We start from the raw sequence: 19207 nt of genomic DNA, 5'->3' as shown, positions 1-19207 counted from the left end.
GAGATATGACCAAAAACGATACATTGCAGGATATCCCAAAAAGTTGTGGACAGATGATTTTGATTAAATGTGATTCTGTATTGTGATTTTCTGGTCTACTCTGGGATAAAAAACGTAAACTGTTCACCTGGTGGAGGTATGCTCTCCAGTAAGTGCTTTTCTAGTTTTTCATGTTTCACCTCCAGATTTGTAAAGCAGCTGCCATTACCCCCATTTTCACTGGATCAATAGGTGTATAGCATACATATAGCTGTTCCCATGATGTATTTTATATCTAGCAAAGAATATCACGTGTGCAGCACATTGATTAATAAGCTGCGGTTTATATTTATATAATAATTTAATAATATAAATATATTGCTGCGGTTTTGAGATTGGCACATTGAAGTCAATAAATGTTAAAGGTTTGCCCCCCATAGTTAGTCACACGAGCAACATATAGGCCCATTTGTAGTATAGTTATGTCTTGGTATGTGTAAGAATAGGCCATTTCCCCTCTTCGTACCTGTGTTGTGTAAAGACAGGAGAATAGGCTCTCCATTCATTTTGCGTACACCTCCATTCTACCTCTATGGGCGCAATCCATCCCGCGCCCCATTTGGCTGTCCACTAGTCGAGTAACACGAGGTAGGCCTCGAAAGGTGCAGGAGGGTTGAGCTCGGCACGGCAGCAGTGGGGGTGGTAAGAATGAACCAGCCAATCAGGGCTCGAGCGGCATGGCATGAGAGGGCGTGGTGAAGAGCGTGTGGTGAGTTCCAGAGGGTTCTAAGGAAGTGGCAATAAAACCCTTCGTGCAAAGCCCCCACCTCAGTTATGAGAAGGGAGAGGCGCTGGTGAGTCGTGGAGTCCAGTTATGAGAAGGGAGAGGCGCTCGTCAGTTGCAGTACCAGGGTTATGGGAGAGGTGTGCTGAAGTGACTTTTGAGTACGGAGGGAGGAGACATGCTTGACGGGAATCACCCGCGCTGAATGAACCTTGTTACGTGGAATACATGGGCGCAGACAGGGCGTTGTTAACTCACGCGGTTCAGCCAAAGTGAGTGAACGCAGCTGAGTAACCGCCAGCCGCGCAAGCCCGCCCTCTACCATTCGCCCCGAGATAACCCGCTTTGTTTGAGTGACACGATACGCGGTCCTGCCTTCGCCTACCTCCATCTTCGTGGGACGTGCCGGGGACCGTGGAGAGTGAGACGGAGCCGATCCTGTACGACCACCGCGGAGCTGGTGAACATCATCCTGCTCATCAGCAATCACCGTGTGAGTGTGTGTGTGAGACGGGCCCGTTTGTCCTGGGGTATTAAGTATAAGACTGTTTAAGGATTTCCCTGTGTCTCTTCGTCCTGAGCTGTAAATACGTGAATACCAATTAAACATATTTGTTCTTCCTTTCCTTTCCAATTCGATCGCCTTTGTGATTTCTCCATTGACTGAGCGTGGTACGAATAAGATCGCTCCAATCGGGTATAGTAACTAATAATAGTGTGGATCACGTGTACGCAAACCGCTCGGCGTATCACCATCACACGTGGTTCGTGTGAGGCTTATTCCCTCGCTTCCAGGGCAGCGCTAGTACTTAGGTAACAGCGAATTTGGTCCTGAAACCCTATTTAGCGCTGTCCGGAAGGGACGTAATAGGTCTCGGCTCGCGCCAGGTCAGTAAAGACAAGGGGATTAATCCCCCCTTGATAAGGGGAGAAGGCCGGTGGCAGATCCACAACAATATATACATATAATAATAATAATAATAATAAAAGGCAATGTGTGTGTGTGTGTGTGTGTGTGTGTGTGTGTGTGTGTGTGTGTGTGTGTGTGTGTGTGTGTGTGCGTTGGTCTCCACAAGTCGAAAACCCTGAAATCTAGCAGCCCCAAACCTTTCATGCATACTTCTCGACCTCCAATGGAGTACAAGAATGAAAACTGGGTGTTTGGGTGTGTTTTTGAAAATAATTTAGGCTAACAGGCTTACCTTTGGTCAGCCTGCATTCAGGTCACTCAGCTCGGCGGCTTAATTCCGCCATTTTGTCCGCTCAACTCAAGTATGCCTTGCCTCAGAACAGGTCGGTTTCTGTGCAATAAATCTTCATATCACAATTGAAACTAGAGAGTTCATATGTGACATCATGTAATCGATACACGATACACCTGCTGCTACCAGTGACTCTCACTAAAGACTGGATGTGACCAGGAATAGGCCGGTGACGCTGGAGAAACGGAATCGGGGACAGATGGGTCTTGTAAGCCATTTACCAAGCTGCATGGGATGGATTGAGTGGCACCCATAAGTTCCAGTGTTTGTAAAGAATGGAGACCCGGTGTCCAAGGGCCCTCCGCGAGGTGGGGTGTAGGATGGGCCTAAATGATTTTATAACAAAGCCATTCCCTCATTTAATTCCATCTGCTTTATCGAACCAAATATCCAACGAGTGCAGCGTTCTGCAAATATTTGGTAATTGTTTGAATGGCTGAATCTGGCAATGCAACCAATAAAGGTATTTAGAGCGTGCAATGTAAACAGCTCGTAAACAGCTCGGGTAAATAAGCTCCAGATGTTGACTCCATGATATTTTCCATGCATGGTTCACCGTTAAAACCTATGGAGGACGCAACCCACAAGATGAATGTTACAATCCTAATACTGATACTAGATCAAGTATCTATGTGATAGGAAAGGTTCTATGTCGTAATCTGTCTCATAGAGTAGTTTTTGTTACAGGTGGTACCAGAAACATTAGGAAGATGTCGGTGTACCTTCACATGAATTACAAATCTGAATAGGGTATTGGGTTTGCCGAAGCTGTTTCTTGGCAAGAGTTATTCTGGGTGGTTTGCTATTGCATTCCTAGCATTGTTTCTCCATGTTCTATCCTTTTAAAATGCTGAACGTCAAGCAAGGAAGCAGGACATACCATAAAACTCTTTGTATGACTCGGCCCAGGTACGAACCACCGACCTGCCAGACTCAGATTGGACCCTCTAACCGAGTGGTTCCCAGGACAAATCTCACACTCTTACGATGTCTCTCCGAAAAGACCGACTGGACAACCCTCCCATCCACTTTCTGAATAATCCTCTCCAAGAAGTTCTGTCACTCAAGCTTTTCGGTCTCACTATCTGCCATGATCTTTCCTGGGAAAACCACATTTCAAATCTGGCCTCCAAAGCCAGTCGCCGACTGGGCATCCTCCGTCGTGCGAAGTCCTTCCTTGGCACACCTGAGCTCCTCACCACATACAAGGCTTTCATCCGCAGCTCAATGGAATACTGCTCTCCCCTTTGGGCTGGTGCTCCTGCCTCACACCTAGCTCGTCTTCACGCTGTTGAAACCAAAGCATTCAGAATCATTGGAATCTCCCGCGATGACGCTATCTCCGAGGGCCTTTCACTTACTCACCGCAGGCAGGTTGGTGGTCTTTCCGTCTTCTACCGACTCCTTTCTGGCCTTGCTCCCCCAGCTCTCTCTGGGCTCTGTCCCCCAAATATTCCTACAGGTCGCCCAAGATCTGCCTGCAACCCTCTTATGGTTAAACTGCCAAAATCAAGACTCTCTGCTCACCTTCACTCCTTCATTCCTCTTTTCTCCCGCCTCTGGAACAAACTCTCTCACTCTCTTCAATCCCACTCCACCCTCCAGGTCTTTAAAACAGCTGTTCACCACCATCTCTTATCTTCCCCCATCCAAAACCTTGATCTTTTCTACCCCCACTAATTTCACCCCAAATCCTACACTTTTTTGAAATACCAACTTCTGTCCTGGAAGTCCTTGGTCTCCTTGTGTTTTACACCTCTCCCCCCCCCCCCCCCCCTTCCCACGCCTCCTCCCCCCAGGCCCTCTCCCTCCCGCGTTTCTCCCTGCTCTCAGGTGTTGTGTTTGTGTGCTTCCACTCCTCTCCCCATATTGTCTTCCGCTCCCTCTTTTTGTATGTTTTGTTTGTCTGGTTGATTTGTTTGTGTAATAAATGTTAGCTCTTTCACGAGCCTCGATTCAGTATACAAAAAAAAAACAAAAAAAAAAACTTGGGTCGTGACCCAGGGGTTCCTAAACCGAGGGTCGTGACCCGAACTTGGGTCATAACCCAGGGGTTCCCAAACTGCGGGTCGTGACCTGAACTTGGGATGTGACCGAAGGGCTCCCGAACCCAGGGTCATGACCTATATTTGGGTCGTGACCCAGAGGGTTCCCAAACTGAGGGTCATGACCCGAACTTGGTTTGCGACCCAGGGGATTACAAACCAAGGGTCGCAGCCCGAACTTGGGTCGTGAACCAGGGGTTCCCAAACTGAGGGTCATTACCCAAACTTGGGTCGTGACCCAGCGGTTCCCAAACTGAGGGTCATTACCTGAACTTGGGTCATGACCCAGGGGTTCCCAAACTGAGGGTCGTGACCCGAACTTGGGTCGTGACCCAGGGGTTCCCAAACTGAGGGTCGTGACCTGACCTTGGGATGTGACCAGAGGGCTCCCAAACCCAGGGTCGTGACCCATATTTGGGTCGTAACCAAGAGGGTTCCCAAAATGAGGGTCATGACCCGAACTTGGGTCGTGATCCAGGGGATCCCAAACTGAGGGTCGTGATCTGACCTTGAGATGTGACCGAAGGGCTTCCAAACCCAGGGTCGTGACCCATATTTGGGTCGTGATGCAGAGGGTTCCCAAAGTAAGGGTCATGACCCGAACTTGGTTTGCAACCCAGGGGATTCCAAACCGATGGTCACCGCCCGAGCCTGGGTCGTGAACTTGGGCCGCGACCCAGGTGATTCCAAACCGAGGGTCGTGACCCAAATTTGGGTCGTGACGGCCTTCTGATGAGTCGCGGGTGACCATGTGCTGCTTGATCTTACAGCGATATATACCCTATTCAGACGGAGGCAGTTTGCCAACTTCTCACAAATCTCAGGTTTTGAGGAGTTGAGGGGCTTCACGTGGAAAGAGTTTTCTGGGACACTTCTTATGGTCGATACCTTCCATTTGGGTCTTGGGGCAAATGTCATTTCAAATTTGGTTCGTGGACAACAAAGTTTGGGAGCCTATGCTCTAACCATTACTCCACCGAGGCTGGGTAGTTATCATTAGACATTGGAAAAAACATCAATGGCGTATGGAATATCATCATGATAACCAAGCATCATGAGCCAAGTGGGATGACCAGACGGACCGGATCTTTCTGCCATTAATTTCTTTTCTTCTTGTTCAGGTGATGTTCGCAAAAGCAGTGAATTACTTTTGTCCAAGCTGTCCAGGTGGTTCAGTAAGTCCCTCTTGGATATCTCGTGATCCAAAAGAGGTAAGCGCATGACTTAACGCATGTCATGTTATTACTTCCTGATATTTTGGCACATAAAGCATCCTGCAAATTCACCACATGAACAAGGATATTATACCACATGCCTGACGTGGGCTCCTCTCCAACCCCCATCCTGCTCCTTCAGGTCAAGGCTTACACTTTAGACCCACTGGTGTTTCATGACTGCTTGAGTGTGCGCTTTGGAGTCCAACTGCTGGACGCGGTTGCTCGTGTGCAGGCTGCCATACCCACAATCACTTGGCCCTTCGTGGTCTTTCAGGGCAGCCATGACATGCTAGTCGATCCAGCCGGGGCCCAGCTGTTACATGAGCAGGCGCCCAGCCAGGACAAGACCATCCAGGTGGGTTCATGTTGGGGTCACTTTCCTCTGGCCTTCCAAATCTTCCAACAATTAGGAAAAATAAACTTCCAACAATTAGGTTTTCTTATGCCTCCGTCGCCAAAGTCGCCAAAATGTTTTCGGGTTGTATGTCCTGCTGTACCCATGTATCCATGATGGGTTTTCGTTACTGCGATAACTTAGAACAGCTGAAGGGAACAAAAGTCAAACTTTGTACATGTATAAGGATGTAAAGATTAACCGATTAGATTATGGGGTCAAGAAGTCAAAGGTCAGAGGGTCCGTTAGGTAAAAATTCTCTTACCGAGATAACTTGTGAACCAGTGATTGGATTTTGACCAATCTTGCTATTAGCATCTATCTATAATTCCAGTAATCTCTGTCTGTACGTTTGTACGTTTGTACGTTTGTCTGTGACCGCTGTTTCTCGACAACCACGGGTCCGATATACTTTAAACTTGCCAGGTATATTGCTGGGGACCAGAGGATGTGCCTTTTCAAGGTTTCATATTAATCGGACAATTACTTACCGAGCTATGTCCAAAAAACGATTCAACCAATCAGAGAGCAGCGAGCTATCGCGTGTGCCGAACGTGGCGGACACACTCTGCCTCGGATGGCACATTTGAGAGCGTATTCATTTATTTCACGTTTGCAAACTATGATGGCGCTATGTTGGCGTTAAACTATGTTTTAAAACTAATAAAAACCATTTCATGTAAATAGAGGGGGGGGGGGGGGGGATGGGATTGTCACTGTACTCGCACGAGCAGATGGCGGAAGTGCCTGACCGCCAAGTGAAGTCCGAGCAACTCGCGGTCGAAGGTACTGTAACGGCGTTCGGGCGGGCGAAGCTGCCGGCTAAAGAACGCCAGCGGTTGCCAAGCTCCGTTTTAAAACTAATAAAAACCCCGGGGGGATTGTCACTGTACTCGCAAGCCGTTCGCCGTTCGCTTTGGCGTTGCGAATGGACCAAAACATTTCATGCACCAAACCATTTCATGTAAAGCGTTCGCCGTTCGCTTTGGCGTTGCGAATGGACCAAAACATTTCATGGACCAAACCATTTCATGTAAATAGAGGGGGGGATATAATTTTAGATATAGATATAGTACGGGCATGCCCTAGTATATTATGATGCAAAGACAAACTGATTAGATTATGGGATCAAGAGGTCAAAGGTCAGAGGGCCCGTTAGGTTAAAAAGTGTGTTACCGAGCTAACTTGTGAACCAATGATGGGATTTTGACCAAATTTGGTATTAGTATATATTATGATGCAAAGATTAACCGATTAGATTATGGGGTCAAGAGGTCAAAGGTCAGAGGGTCCGTTAGGTAAAAAGTGTGTTACCTAGCTAACTTGTGAACCAGTGATGGGATTTTGACCAAACTTGCTATTAGTATATATTATGATGCAAAGACAAACTGATTAGATTATGGGGTCAAGAGGTCAAAGGTCAGAGGGTCCGTTAGGTAAAAATTCTGTTACCGCGATAACTTGTGAACCAGTGATTGGATTTTGACCAAACTTGGTATTAGCATATATTATGAAGCAAAAACAAACTGATTAGATTATGGGGTCAAGAGGTCAAAGGTCAGTGGGCCCGTTAGGTGAAAATTCTCTTACCGAGATAACTTGTGAACCAGTGATTGGATTTTGACCAATCTTGCTATTAGCATATATTATGATGCAAAGACAAACTGATTAGATTATGGGGTCAATAAGTCAAAGGTCAGAGGGTCCATTAGGTAAAAAGTGTGTTACCGAGCTAACTTGTGAACCAGTGATGGGATTTTGACCAAATTTGCTATTAGCATATATTATGATGCAAAGATTAACTGATTAGATTATGGGGTCAAGAAGTCAAAGGTCAGAGGGTCCGTTAGGTAAAAAGTGTGTTACCGAGCTAACTTGTGAACCAGTGATGGGATTTTGACCAAACTTGGTATTAGTATATATTATGATGCAAAGATTAACCGATTAGATTATGGGGTCAAGAGGTCAAAGGTCAGAGGGTCCGTTAGGTAAAAAGTGTGTTACCGAGCTAACTTGTGAACCAGTGATGGGATTTTGACCAAACTTGGTATTAGTATATATTATGATGCAAAGATTAACCGATTAGATTATGGGGTCAATCGGTCAAAGGTCAGAGGGCCCGTCAGGTAAAAATTCTGTTACCGAGCTAACTTGTGAACCAGTGATGGGATTTTTTTAACCAAACTTGGTATTAGTATATATTATGATGCAAAGATGAACCGATTCGATTTTAGCATCAAGAGGTCAAAGGTCAGAGTCTGTAATAGGTTTTCGTTACCGCAATAACTTAAGAACAGCTGAAGGGGAACTAAGTCAAACTTGGTATAAGTATGAATAATGATGTAATGTTAAAGGGAATGAATGATGGGGTCAAGAGGTCAAAGGTCAGAAGTCAGGGTAGGTAAACAAATTCTGGTGCTGCATTAACCAAACCTGGTATAGGTATACATTATGATGCAAAGATGAACTGATTCGATTTTGGTGTCAAAGGTCAGAGGTCATGGCAGGTAAAAATTTGATACTTGAGAAAAGCTGAAGGGATTTAAATCAAACGTGGTATAAGTATGTATAATGATGTAATAATGTGGGCGGAGGCATGTCGGTATACGTGGTGATGTCAAAGAGTGCCTTCTAGGTTTCCTTTCTCTCTTTCCTGTTCTGTGTATAATAAATCAACCATTCTTTAGCCACCAGCATGATGGAGAAGTAGCATGCTCTCTTTTGAGCTGTCTAGTCTGGGCTTGGTTCCGAGAGTGACTATAAACTGCCAAACTCGTGATTTGTTACATTAAAGATGATATCATCCTTCATTGGGGGTGATTCATTAATGTGTGTGCAGTCCCTCGGATGGATGTTAAACTGGGCATCCCATCTGCTAATATTATTTAGAAGACGTTGAAGATCCCACGGTGTCCATTGCAAAGAGTAGGCGAGCCATCACCGGCACCCTGGCAAATTACAAGTTCCTGCTCTAACCTAAGGGGGCACTGCATCACCAGCACAGCAGCGCCCTAAAAAAACAATACTACCTGGTGCCAGTTGGAATACGAAGAAGATCCTTCGGAGGGGATGTTGCACAGGCTGTCCTGTATGCTTACATTCTCATTTCTTTGTTCAAAGACTGCTGGAATTGACCTGATTGCCGCAAGAAGACAGACTCACATCTGACTAACATGGACACTGGACAGACAGATAGCACCAAACTCCAGACTTTGAATTGGTTCATTGGCTGCTTTTCATTTCCAGGTATATAAACTAATGCTTAATTACTAAAGAGGTGGAAGCTAAAACAAGAATAAAACTAGAAATAATCTGAAAAATCTCTCTAGCTTTACACGAGCCTCGATCTTGTATACAACAACAAAAAAAGCAAAGCCTGTCCGCGTCCATTTGTATTTAGACGTCTTATTATTATTATTACTCCGTATGCTCAAAATAACGAAAACTGTTTAAAAAAAAATACAAAATGAAAATTGATGATTTTATGCTCCCTTGATCTTTGACCTTTTGCTCTAAAAAAAACAATCGACTCCTACCTTTTCATTGGTGAAGAAATTATGTGACCCAATATGCAAATTCTTTAAATTTCAGGTCAATCAGGTGAAAAATGGTGATTTTACGCAACTGCCTCAACTCTGTGTTTGCCTCTAAATCTTGTGTCCCAAACCCATCCCTCTCTGTACCCACCGTACCCAGTCGTACCCAGCTGCTCCTGGACTCTGTGTCCTTTCCTCCTGACGAGGTGGAAAAGTTTCTGTCAACCCTCGACTCTGATTCTGCAACTGGTCCTGACGGCATCAGCCCACGGGTCCTAAAATCATGTTCTTCCGCTCTTTCACTCCCTCTCTCTGTTCTCTTCACCCTCTCTTTTGCTCAAGGTCATCTGCCATCTGCTTGGAAATCAGCCAACATCACCGCTTTGCACAAAAAAGGTGCAAAAACAGATCCCAGCAACTACAGACCAATCAGCCTTCTCCCAATTATCAGCAAAGTCATGGAATCCATCATTGCTTCAGATATTAAATCTTTCCTCTTCTCCAATGGCTTGATCTCTGATCATCAATTTGGTTTCAGACCTGGTCACTCTACTCTGGACATGCTGCTTCTGCTTTCTCAACAATGGATGGAGGTCCTCAATGCCAAACAGGAAATTAGAGCTGTCTCCCTTGACATTTCACGTGCCTTCGATACGGTCTGGCACCCCGCTCTGCTCTCCAAACTCTCCTCCTTTGGTATCCATGGAAATCTCCACGCATGGCTGGCGGACTTCCTCTCTGGTCGTAGTCAACGTGTGGCCCTGAATGGGTTTCTCTCATCTCCTCTTCCTGTTCAGGCTGGAGTTCCCCAAGGTAGTGTTCTGGGCCCTGTGCTTTTTCTGGTCTTCATCAATGATACCTCTGACTCTCTTGAAAATCCTCTCTATCTCTTTGCTGACGACTCTACTCTCTGTCGCTCCATTCCTCATCCCTCAGATCGGCAGTCTGCAGCCTCCTCACTCTCTGCAGACCTGGACAAAATCACAGACTGGTCAAACAAGTGGAACATGTCTTTCAATCCTGACAAATCTCACACTCTTACAATGTCTCTCCGAAAGGACCGACTGGACAACCCTCCCATCTACTTTCTCAACAATCCTCTCCAAGAAGTTCTGTCGCTCAAGCTTTTTGGTCTCACTATCTGCCATGATCTTTCTTGGGAAAACCACATTTCCAAGCTGGCCTCCAAAGCCAGTCGCCGACTGGGCATCCTCCATCGTGCGAAGTCCTTCCTTGGCACACCTGAGCTCCTCACCACATACAAGGCTTTCATCCGCAGCTCAATGGAATACTGTTCCCCCCTCTGGGCTGGTGCTCCTGCCTCACACCTTGCTCAGCTTCACGCTGTTGAGGCCAAAGCTTTCAGAATCATTGGAATCTCCTGCGATGTAGTCAACGCCGAGGGCCTTTCACTCACTCACCGCAGGCAGGTTGGTGGTCTTTCTGTCTTCTACCGACTCCTCTCCGGCCTTGCTCCCCCAGCTCTCTCTGTGCTCTGTCCCCCCAATATTCCTTCAGGTCGCACAAGATCTGCCTGCAACCCTCTTATGGTTAAACTGCCAAAGTCTAGGCTCTCTGCTCACCTTCACTCTTTCATTCCCCTTTTCTCCCGCCTCTGGAACAAACTCCCCCACTCCCTTCAATCCCACTACTCCCTCCAGGTCTTTAAAACAGCTGTTCACCACCATCTCTTATCTTCCCCCATCGAAAACCTTGATCTTTTCTACCCCCGGTAATTCACCCCAGAGTCCTTGCAGTGTTCATATGTTTTAATCCTCTCCCACCTCCCCCAAAGTCCTCCCGATGTCCCTGCTCTCAAATGTTGTGTTTGTGTCCTTCCCCTTCTTCCCCCTCTCTTTTGTGTCCTCCCCCCTCTCTCCCCATCTTGTCTGCCGCTCCCCTTGTTTTTTGTGTTTTGTGTGTCGGTTTGTCTTTTTGTGTGATTAATGTTTGCTCTTTCACGAGCCTCGATCTTGTATACAAACAAAAAAAATAAAAAAACTTCTACCTTTGACCTTTTGACCTAAAAAACAAAAACAAGCAGCTTGTAGCTTTTGATTGGTGAACCAATTCAGTGACCCAATATGCAAATTCTTTAAATTTCATGTCAATCGTATGAAAATTGATGATTTTAAGTGATGCTGACCTTTGACCTTTTAATCTTTTGACCAAATTATTAATTTGCCTTTTCTATATTCCCATAATAAAGCTTTGTTGAAAATTTGATGACAAAACAAATGGTATTTTTAAATTTCAGGTCAATTGGATGAACATTTATGATTTCCGATGACACTGACCTTTAACCGTTTGACATTTTGACCAAATTATTTTGACCATTATTTTGACCATTATTTTGAATTATTATTTTGATAATTTTGACCAAATAATTATTAATCTATCTTCTCCATATTATTGTAGCAAAGCTTTGTTGAAAGTTTGATGACAATAGCTCAATTGGTAAAAAAAAAAGGTTATGGCCCGGACGGAGGGAGACAGACACACACACACACACACACACACACACACACACACACACACACACACACACACACACACACACACACACACACACACACACACAGAAGTGATTGCAAACATTACATATTATTAACCACAGAGTTGTTAATTAATTGCAGAAAGCATTTCCCACAGAACTCTGCACATCATTGCAGTTGCTATCCCTAAACAAATAAACCATTGTTCTATAAAGAAACCATTGTTGTCCTCAGGTGTTCAAGGAGAGCTACCACGTCCTTCATAAGGAACTGCCAGAGGTGCGCGAAGCAGTCCTCAACGAGGTCAGAGAGTGGATCACCAAACGACTGGCATAGTAGTTGAGCTGTGACATCAATAATAAATAAATACTTTACATATATGATGTAATCACTAGTTTCTACGGCCAACCTGTCTTGTGCATCCAAAATACCAATCACGGGCTGCATTCTCTAATGTTAAGTGACATTGATTGTGTTGCAGCCATCATGATGTGGCCACATTTTATTTGGCAGCACAGGTGTTTGCACAAGACAGGTGTTCCTGTACAACAGTAATGATCGTTGTCGTGACTTTACCGAACGCAAGACGAGATTTGGCTCAAAAGGTTCTGGGACTAAATTTATTGCAGGGAAATGAAGTTGGCATTGGCTATGGGAATATTAAATGAGTGGTATTGTTGGCAACGCTTGCTGACATCAAACTTCGAGCAGGAAGCCGCCATCTTGTCACGGTCTTGAGTGACTTTACGCGACTTTACCGAACGCAAGACGAGGTCTGTCTCAAAAGGTTCCGGGACTAAATTTATTGTAGGGAAATGAAGTTGGCATTGACTATGGGAATATTAAATGAGTGGTATTGTTGGCAACGCTTGTTGACATCAAACTTCGAGCAGGAAGCCGCCATCTTGTCTCGGTCTTGAGTGACTTTACCGAACGCAAGACGAGGTCTGTCTCAAAAGGTTCCGGGACTAAATTTATTGCAGGGAAATGAAGTTGGCATTAACTATGGGAATATTAAGTGAGTGGTATTGTTGGCAACGCTTTCCGACATCAAACTTCGAGCAGGAAGCCGCCATCTTGTCTCGGTCTCGAGTGACATGCTGTTTTGTGCAGACGAGTTCATTTTTCTGTTCCATTGTAAAATGTCTGGTTTGAAGAAGCGATGTGTGTGCAACAAATTCTGTGTGAACCTTGGTAGGACAGCCACAGAAACCGATGGAAAGTCAAGAAACATATTTGGGGATGAAGCTCTCAGCCATTCAAAAAGATTTCAGTGCTTTGCTCGGTTTAAAAGTGGCTTAACATCCATCGACGATGATCCACGCTCTGGCCGTCCATCAACCTCGCACATTGTGGAATCTGTCACTCGTGTTGGTGACACAGACGGATGACGATCCATGAAGTGGCGGAAGAAGTTGGAATCTACGCACATGCCAAAATATTTTGACTCTAGATTTGGGGATGAGATGGATCGCGGCAACGTTTGTGTTCTCACTCCGGTACTCAGTGTCTAACGACGTCACTGATCGTACAGCGAATGATGAAAACTTCCTGCCCAGCATCATTAGAGGTGAGGAGACTCGGGTTTATGGCTATGACTCCGAAACTAAGCATCGGTCAACTAAGTGGAAGACTCCGTCACCTCGACCAAAGAAAGCAAGACGGGTGCACTCAAATGTGAAGACGATTGTGTTTTGCACAATGAGTTTATCCCACAAGGTGAGAAACACTTAAGGGACACGGTCGACGGAAGCGGCCCAACTTCCCAACGGAAGTTGAAATTGGAGTCGGGCTTGTAGATGTTGCAACACGACGATGCGCCAGCACATTCAGCAATCTGCACACGAGAAGTTTTGGCCAGGCACAACATTCGACTGGTTTCCCACTCAGTACTCTCAAGATTTGGCATGAAATTACTTTTTTCTATTCCAACGACTGAAATGCTCCCGAGAAGGAAAGAGATTTCAGGATGGACCAACCATCATCGAAAATGTGACCGAGGAACTGAACGCCATCACAAAAGAAGAAGCAGAGACGAAGATGCTTCGAACGAACGAAGCAGAGATGCAGAATGCCAACTGCCAACGAAGCAGAGATGCTTCAAAAAGAAATGGCAGGACGGCTGGGATCATCTAGAAAAGGGGAAACATTTGATTCAGTGTGTTGTCCTTTGGTGGTTTTGGAAGAATAAATTTTTAGTCCCGGAACTTCCGATCAGACCTCGTATTTGTGTCGTGAGGTGACATATCAGCCGGATGATCAGAGGGTCGTTCTAATCCCAGAAATCGGTGGTAGTCGGGTTTCCAAGCCGAAGCAAAGTGCGCCGGCACGTTCAGCAATCTCCACACGAGAAGTTTTGGCCAGGCACAACATTCGACTGGTTCCCCACTCAGTACTCTCAAGATTTGCCATGAAATTACTTTTTTCTGTTCCAACGACTGAAATGCTCCCGAGAAGGAAAGATATTTCAGGATGGACCAACCATCATCCAAAATGTGACCTGGGAACTGAACGCCATCACAAAAGAAGAGTACCAGAGATGCTTCAAAAAGAAATGGCAGGACGGCTGGGATCATCTAGGAAAGGGGAAACATTTGATTCAGTGTGTTGGCCTTTGGTGGTTTTGTAAGAATAAATTTTTTGTCCCGGAACTTCCGATCAGACCTCGTATTTGTGTCGTGAGGTGACGTATCAGTCGGATGATCAGAGGGTCGTTCTAATCACAGAAGTCGGTGGTAGTCGGGTTTCCAAGCCGAAGCAAAGTGCGCCGGCACGTTCAGCAATCTCCACACGAGAAGTTTTGGCCAGGCACAACATTCGACTGGTTCCCCACTCAGTACTCTCAAGATTTGCCATGAAATTACTTTTTTCTGTTCCAACGACTGAAATGCTCCCTAGAAGGAAAGATATTTCAGGATGGACAAACCATCATCCAAAATGTGACCGAGGAACTGAACGCCATCACAAAAGAAGAGTACCAGAGATGCTTCAAAAATAAATGGCAGGACGGCTGGGATCATCTAGGAAAGGGGAAACATTTGATTCATTGTGTTGTCCTTTGGTGGTTTTGTAAGAATAATTTTTTAGTCCCGGAACTTCCGATCAGACCTCGTATTTGTGTCGTGAGGTGACATCTCAGTCGGGTGATCAGAAGGTCGTTCTAATCCCAGAAGTCGGTGGTAGTCGGGTTCCCAAGCCGAAGCGAAGTGCGTCGGACTCACTTTGCCGACGCACTTCAATGGAGACAAACTTTAAAAAGAGTTTGCTTAATGGGGGAAGTGTTTTATAATATGTTGCTTTTCCCTCTGTAATTGGTGAATTCCACAGAAATACACCCGAAAGGGTTCATCACTTGCTTGCCAGATTAAAAAGTTCAAAATCTGCAAATACCCTTCAACAAACTCGAAGTAATGAATATTGTTATTGGAAGCACTTACGACTAATTTTATATCACACACTCATTTAAGTAACCAAGCACAAAATGTTTTAAAACTTTCGTTTAGAACAGTTAACTTTTAACGGGAGAATCCTGACTTTTTGTTTTTATTCCTCAATTGTGGATTTATGTGCAATTAAAGAAAATATTTCATCATTCCTGCTTCTTGTTTTACTCATTTGTTGATAAATTAACAGTTTTTGTACTGTGATAGCATGAAACACAACTTTTACAAGATTATCACTTTCGGCCGGGAGCCAGTAAAGCCAACTGTGCACCCCCTCCTCTTCAGACCAACTTTTCATAGGTACCAAATTGTTCACTCGGATCAACTGAATGAAAAAAAAATGTAACAGGCAAAATAGCCCATTTACACTAAAACAAAGGGAGCCGTTTTATATTTTAAAAAATGTTCCCAGAAAAATAGCTCATTTACACTATAACAAATGGTCCTTTTTTGGACACCATGGTCCCCTTTTTGAAGCAATGTTTTATGGCCAAAGCCCTTCCTGCCGCAACCCTGTTAGTCACCTCTTGCGACACACAGGGAATTACCAGTGAACTGGTACTCAATTTGCCGACCTCGGAAGAGTGACAGGCTGAGTCAACCACCCTGGCGTTAATTCAGCGATCGACCAGGATTCGAACCCAGGATCCTAGGATCCCAAGCCGCACCCTAACCGCTAAGCCAAAGCCAGGCTTTGATGTGATGAGAAGAATGAATGAATGAGTGATGGAAGATAAGGAAACATTTATCAAAGAAAAGATGAAAACAAATGAAACTTGTTTGAACCAATAAACAGAATAAAGCTGTCGAATATGCGAGGAACTCTTCAACATGATGCCTCGCTCGCTATGCTGACGTCATTTTCAGCACAGATATGTACAAGGAGGATTCAGTGAAAGCAATGGAAAGGAAGAGGAGAGGGTGTGCATAAAAGGTACTGGTAAAGGACAAAAACAAAAACAAGAAACTAGATGACTGGAAAGCGTTATTGAATGACGACCTGATAACTGAGCTTGAAGAGGTCACCTGTGCAGTTCATGGCAAAACAAGGTTTGGAGCAGTGGATGATTTGAGACTGTTCATGATTAGGGGGATGTGTCAAGACCAGCTCTCGAATGCAGTGTGCAATGTTGACGATGGGAACCTTGCCACCTTGCAGGAAATTCCTGGAACAACACCTCAGAAAGGTAAATTATTTATCAAGGTGCTGTGTTGAAGAACTCCCACTTTGCAACAGCAGACATGCCTGCAGGAACATGAATGGGCATACAAAGATGGAACGCTGGAACCCTTATGGATAGGAGAGTTTCAGAAAAGAAAGCAAATACCTATTTTGGGAGGGTCAAACCTGGACCCACTTTGACCCCCTGTAGACCCTCTTAGACTTCGATTTTTTTTTAATGTCGTGAACAAACGTTGGTACATCCCGGGTGATGAAGGTTGTGGTGAAGTTTAATCAAAACTGCGTGCGTAGTTTCTGAGAAGAAAGCAAATACCTATTTTGGAAGGGATTTTGGGGGACGGACTGATGGACGGACAACGCGCCATCACATAAGCTTCCCTGAACTTCGTTCCAGGTGAGCTAAAAAACACGCAGCTTCCATGTAACGGTAGGGGAGTGGGAGGGGTACGGAACTCAAACAAACTTTCAAAAAGTCACGTGTTTTGTGTACGGTCCAACTATTCGATGGAATTCAAAGAGCCCAACTTGCAGATCACGTGGTCAGACAGCCCCAAAAGGAGCATTCAAAACAGTTAATTTGAACCAACTATTAGTGGTACACCTGTTACCCACAGGGACGGCAGGAAGAATCATTCCTCTCTGCGACATATAGATTACAGTAGATCTCTGGTCGGGCCTCAAAAACAAAGGGAGGTGAGGGTTTATTGACCAAGTTTCTTGTAGAGAACACACCAAGTGGCTTAATCATTTGAGCAAGCACTTCGTTGATAAGGAAAGGTAGGCTGGGCAAGCGCTTGCTGCTTGGTAACTGAGCATATCCCGGGTTTCCTCCCTTTCAGTTTAGTGTTAAACAGCTGGAGTGACTGCTTAAAAAACGCCACGAAAAACGCCACGAAAAACGCCACGTTAGCAGTAGGATGGGTAATGTTATTAACCCTTGTGGGGTATATAGATTACAGTAGATCTTCGCTCAGTTCTGTAAGTAAAAATTTGCCTCAATTCATTCACTACAACCCCCATTGTGACCCTTAGTCCTCCTGTCAAGTTAAGTTGAGATTGGATAAGTAACGACCAAATGCATAGCGGTCAAAATCTTCAGACAGACAGACACCAAATTGCGTATTTTAGTATGATAGGTGCTAGAATGACGTAATAGTAGGCTCACGTAGTAGTAGCCCCCCCCCCCCCCTTCCCATGCCTCCCCCCCGCTTCCCAAGCCCTCTCCCTCCCACAGATCTCCTGACGTCTCTGCTCTCCATCTTGTCTCCCACTCCCTTTATCATATGTTTTATGTGTCAGTTTGTCTTTTTGTGATCAATGTTAGCTCTTACACGAGCCTCGATCTCGTATACAAAAAAAAAAACAAAAAAAAAAAACGAAGACACGCATTCCACGAAGAAGAGGAAGACGGATAAGAAAGCTGATTTACATAAAATACGTGACGCTTTGGGGGAGGATGTCCCCCGAAGCGTCACTTGGGAGCAGGAGGAGGGCCTCAGTCGTCAGAGCCGCAGTCACATGACACCATCTTCATAGGGCAGCTGTCTTTGATTTCCTTTTCCATTAAGACAGGGCATGTCATTTTAATACGACCTTGCATTGCATTTAAGTAATCCAAAAATGGCACAGATGCTGGTTGAATAATTAATTCGAAGCTATGAGGGGGCATTTCCGGAAAGGAGAAAGAAAGAAGTTCAAGCAGAAGTTTGTAAAATTTGGTGGAAGCTGAATATGCAGTTATTACTTTTACTTTTCTTGAATCTGAAATATGGTTGTGCTTCCAAATTTTCATTTCATATTCAATATTCATGTTCTTTGTTTTGTTTTTCTTGTTCATTGTCCTTGCTACGTCCTTGCTAGATCACTCAACTGGTATACTCGTTTGTTCCGAGAGCCCACTCTCAAGAGCTGGAATGTTGTCTCTACGCTTGTTTGTCTTGCATGTGATCGTCTCGGCTCATTTAGGGAACATGTCACTGTGGCAGAGGTGGGTTTATGACAAAGTTTCTTAAATACTAACGATAAAATCTTGATATGTCTGCAATGAGTGTATTCCCATTAGAAGCTTTAGATGAAGATGAATTCCAGTCCCTGTTTTCTACTACTGTCCCACACGACAACTTACATTGTACATTGAACAGTGATTTTGAGAATAATGTGTCAGATAATTTCAATTCTCAAAGCACACAATCTACCATATAAAACACAATTTCAGTTTGTGTATTTGTCTGTCCCCCTTCATAAAAGGGTCAGTTTTAAAGGCCAATCTTTAAGCACGGTTGTGTGTTCACTACACTCTATTTTTGAGGATAAAACAAAGTCGAAAAACATTTTCCATAAAGAGTAATTATGTCTCTTCTATTGGAATTGTAGACGGTGGCTTCAAACCGAGCCACATAGGCGGTGTACAAAAGCAATAAAAAAACAAAAACAATAAATACAAGGTGCAGGGAGGTGAAATTTGCTGCACATGATGTGCAACATGAACAGAGTAAAACGAGTGTTCATTTACACCCATAGGATGTCTAATAAATAAAGAAAATATAAGCACACATTGACGCTAGGCCGAGGCTTCAGACTTTGGCACGATCACGAGGCTGCACCGTCAAATAAACTGTTCCAACCCGTCATTTTTGACGGGCTTTTAAACTAGTTTGAATATAATTTTAACCAAAATGATCACGTTTTACCCCGCTCGACATCTGAATATTTTACCGTAAATCAATTTTCCCAAACATGTTCACCACACTTTAAGAATGAGATGTCTTTTCTCCATCCTAATATTAGAAGTCTAAGTATAAATTTTGAACATTTATGATTATTTCTTGATAACCTGCAATTTGATTGCTCATCATTGCTTTGTGTGAAA

General features: G+C 44.5%; 2 protein-coding genes across 5 annotated transcripts in view; one reads left to right on the top strand and one right to left on the bottom strand.

The window, feature by feature from the left end:
- MGLL (monoglyceride lipase) overlaps nt 1–15304 on the top strand; it is a 79474-nt gene extending 64170 nt beyond the window's left edge. For all 3 annotated transcript variants that reach the window (XM_068133170.2, XM_068133169.2, XM_078766524.1), the window contains 3 exons: nt 5192–5281; nt 5427–5642; nt 11947–15304. In XM_068133170.2, the coding sequence (XP_067989271.2) occupies nt 5192–5281; nt 5427–5642; nt 11947–12048 (408 nt within the window). In that variant the 3' untranslated portion in view covers nt 12049–15304. The remainder of the gene's footprint in view (nt 1–5191; nt 5282–5426; nt 5643–11946) is intronic.
- ABTB1 (ankyrin repeat and BTB domain containing 1) overlaps nt 1–19207 on the bottom strand; it is a 156027-nt gene that overhangs the window by 28705 nt on the left and 108115 nt on the right. The window contains exon 13 of one of the 2 annotated variants that reach the window (XM_068133166.2): nt 16285–16401. The exons of the other annotated variant lie outside the window; for it this stretch is intronic. The gene's annotated coding sequence lies outside the window, so the exon portion shown is untranslated. Of the gene's footprint in view, nt 1–16284; nt 16402–19207 lie in introns of those variants that run through there. 2 annotated transcript variants of the gene reach the window in all.

Source organism: Myxine glutinosa, chromosome 12, assembly GCF_964187855.1.
Source record: "Myxine glutinosa chromosome 12, kmMyxGlut1.1, whole genome shotgun sequence".
Lineage (NCBI taxonomy): Eukaryota > Metazoa > Chordata > Myxini > Myxiniformes > Myxinidae > Myxine > Myxine glutinosa.
This window is presented reverse-complemented; position numbering and strand designations above follow the sequence as displayed.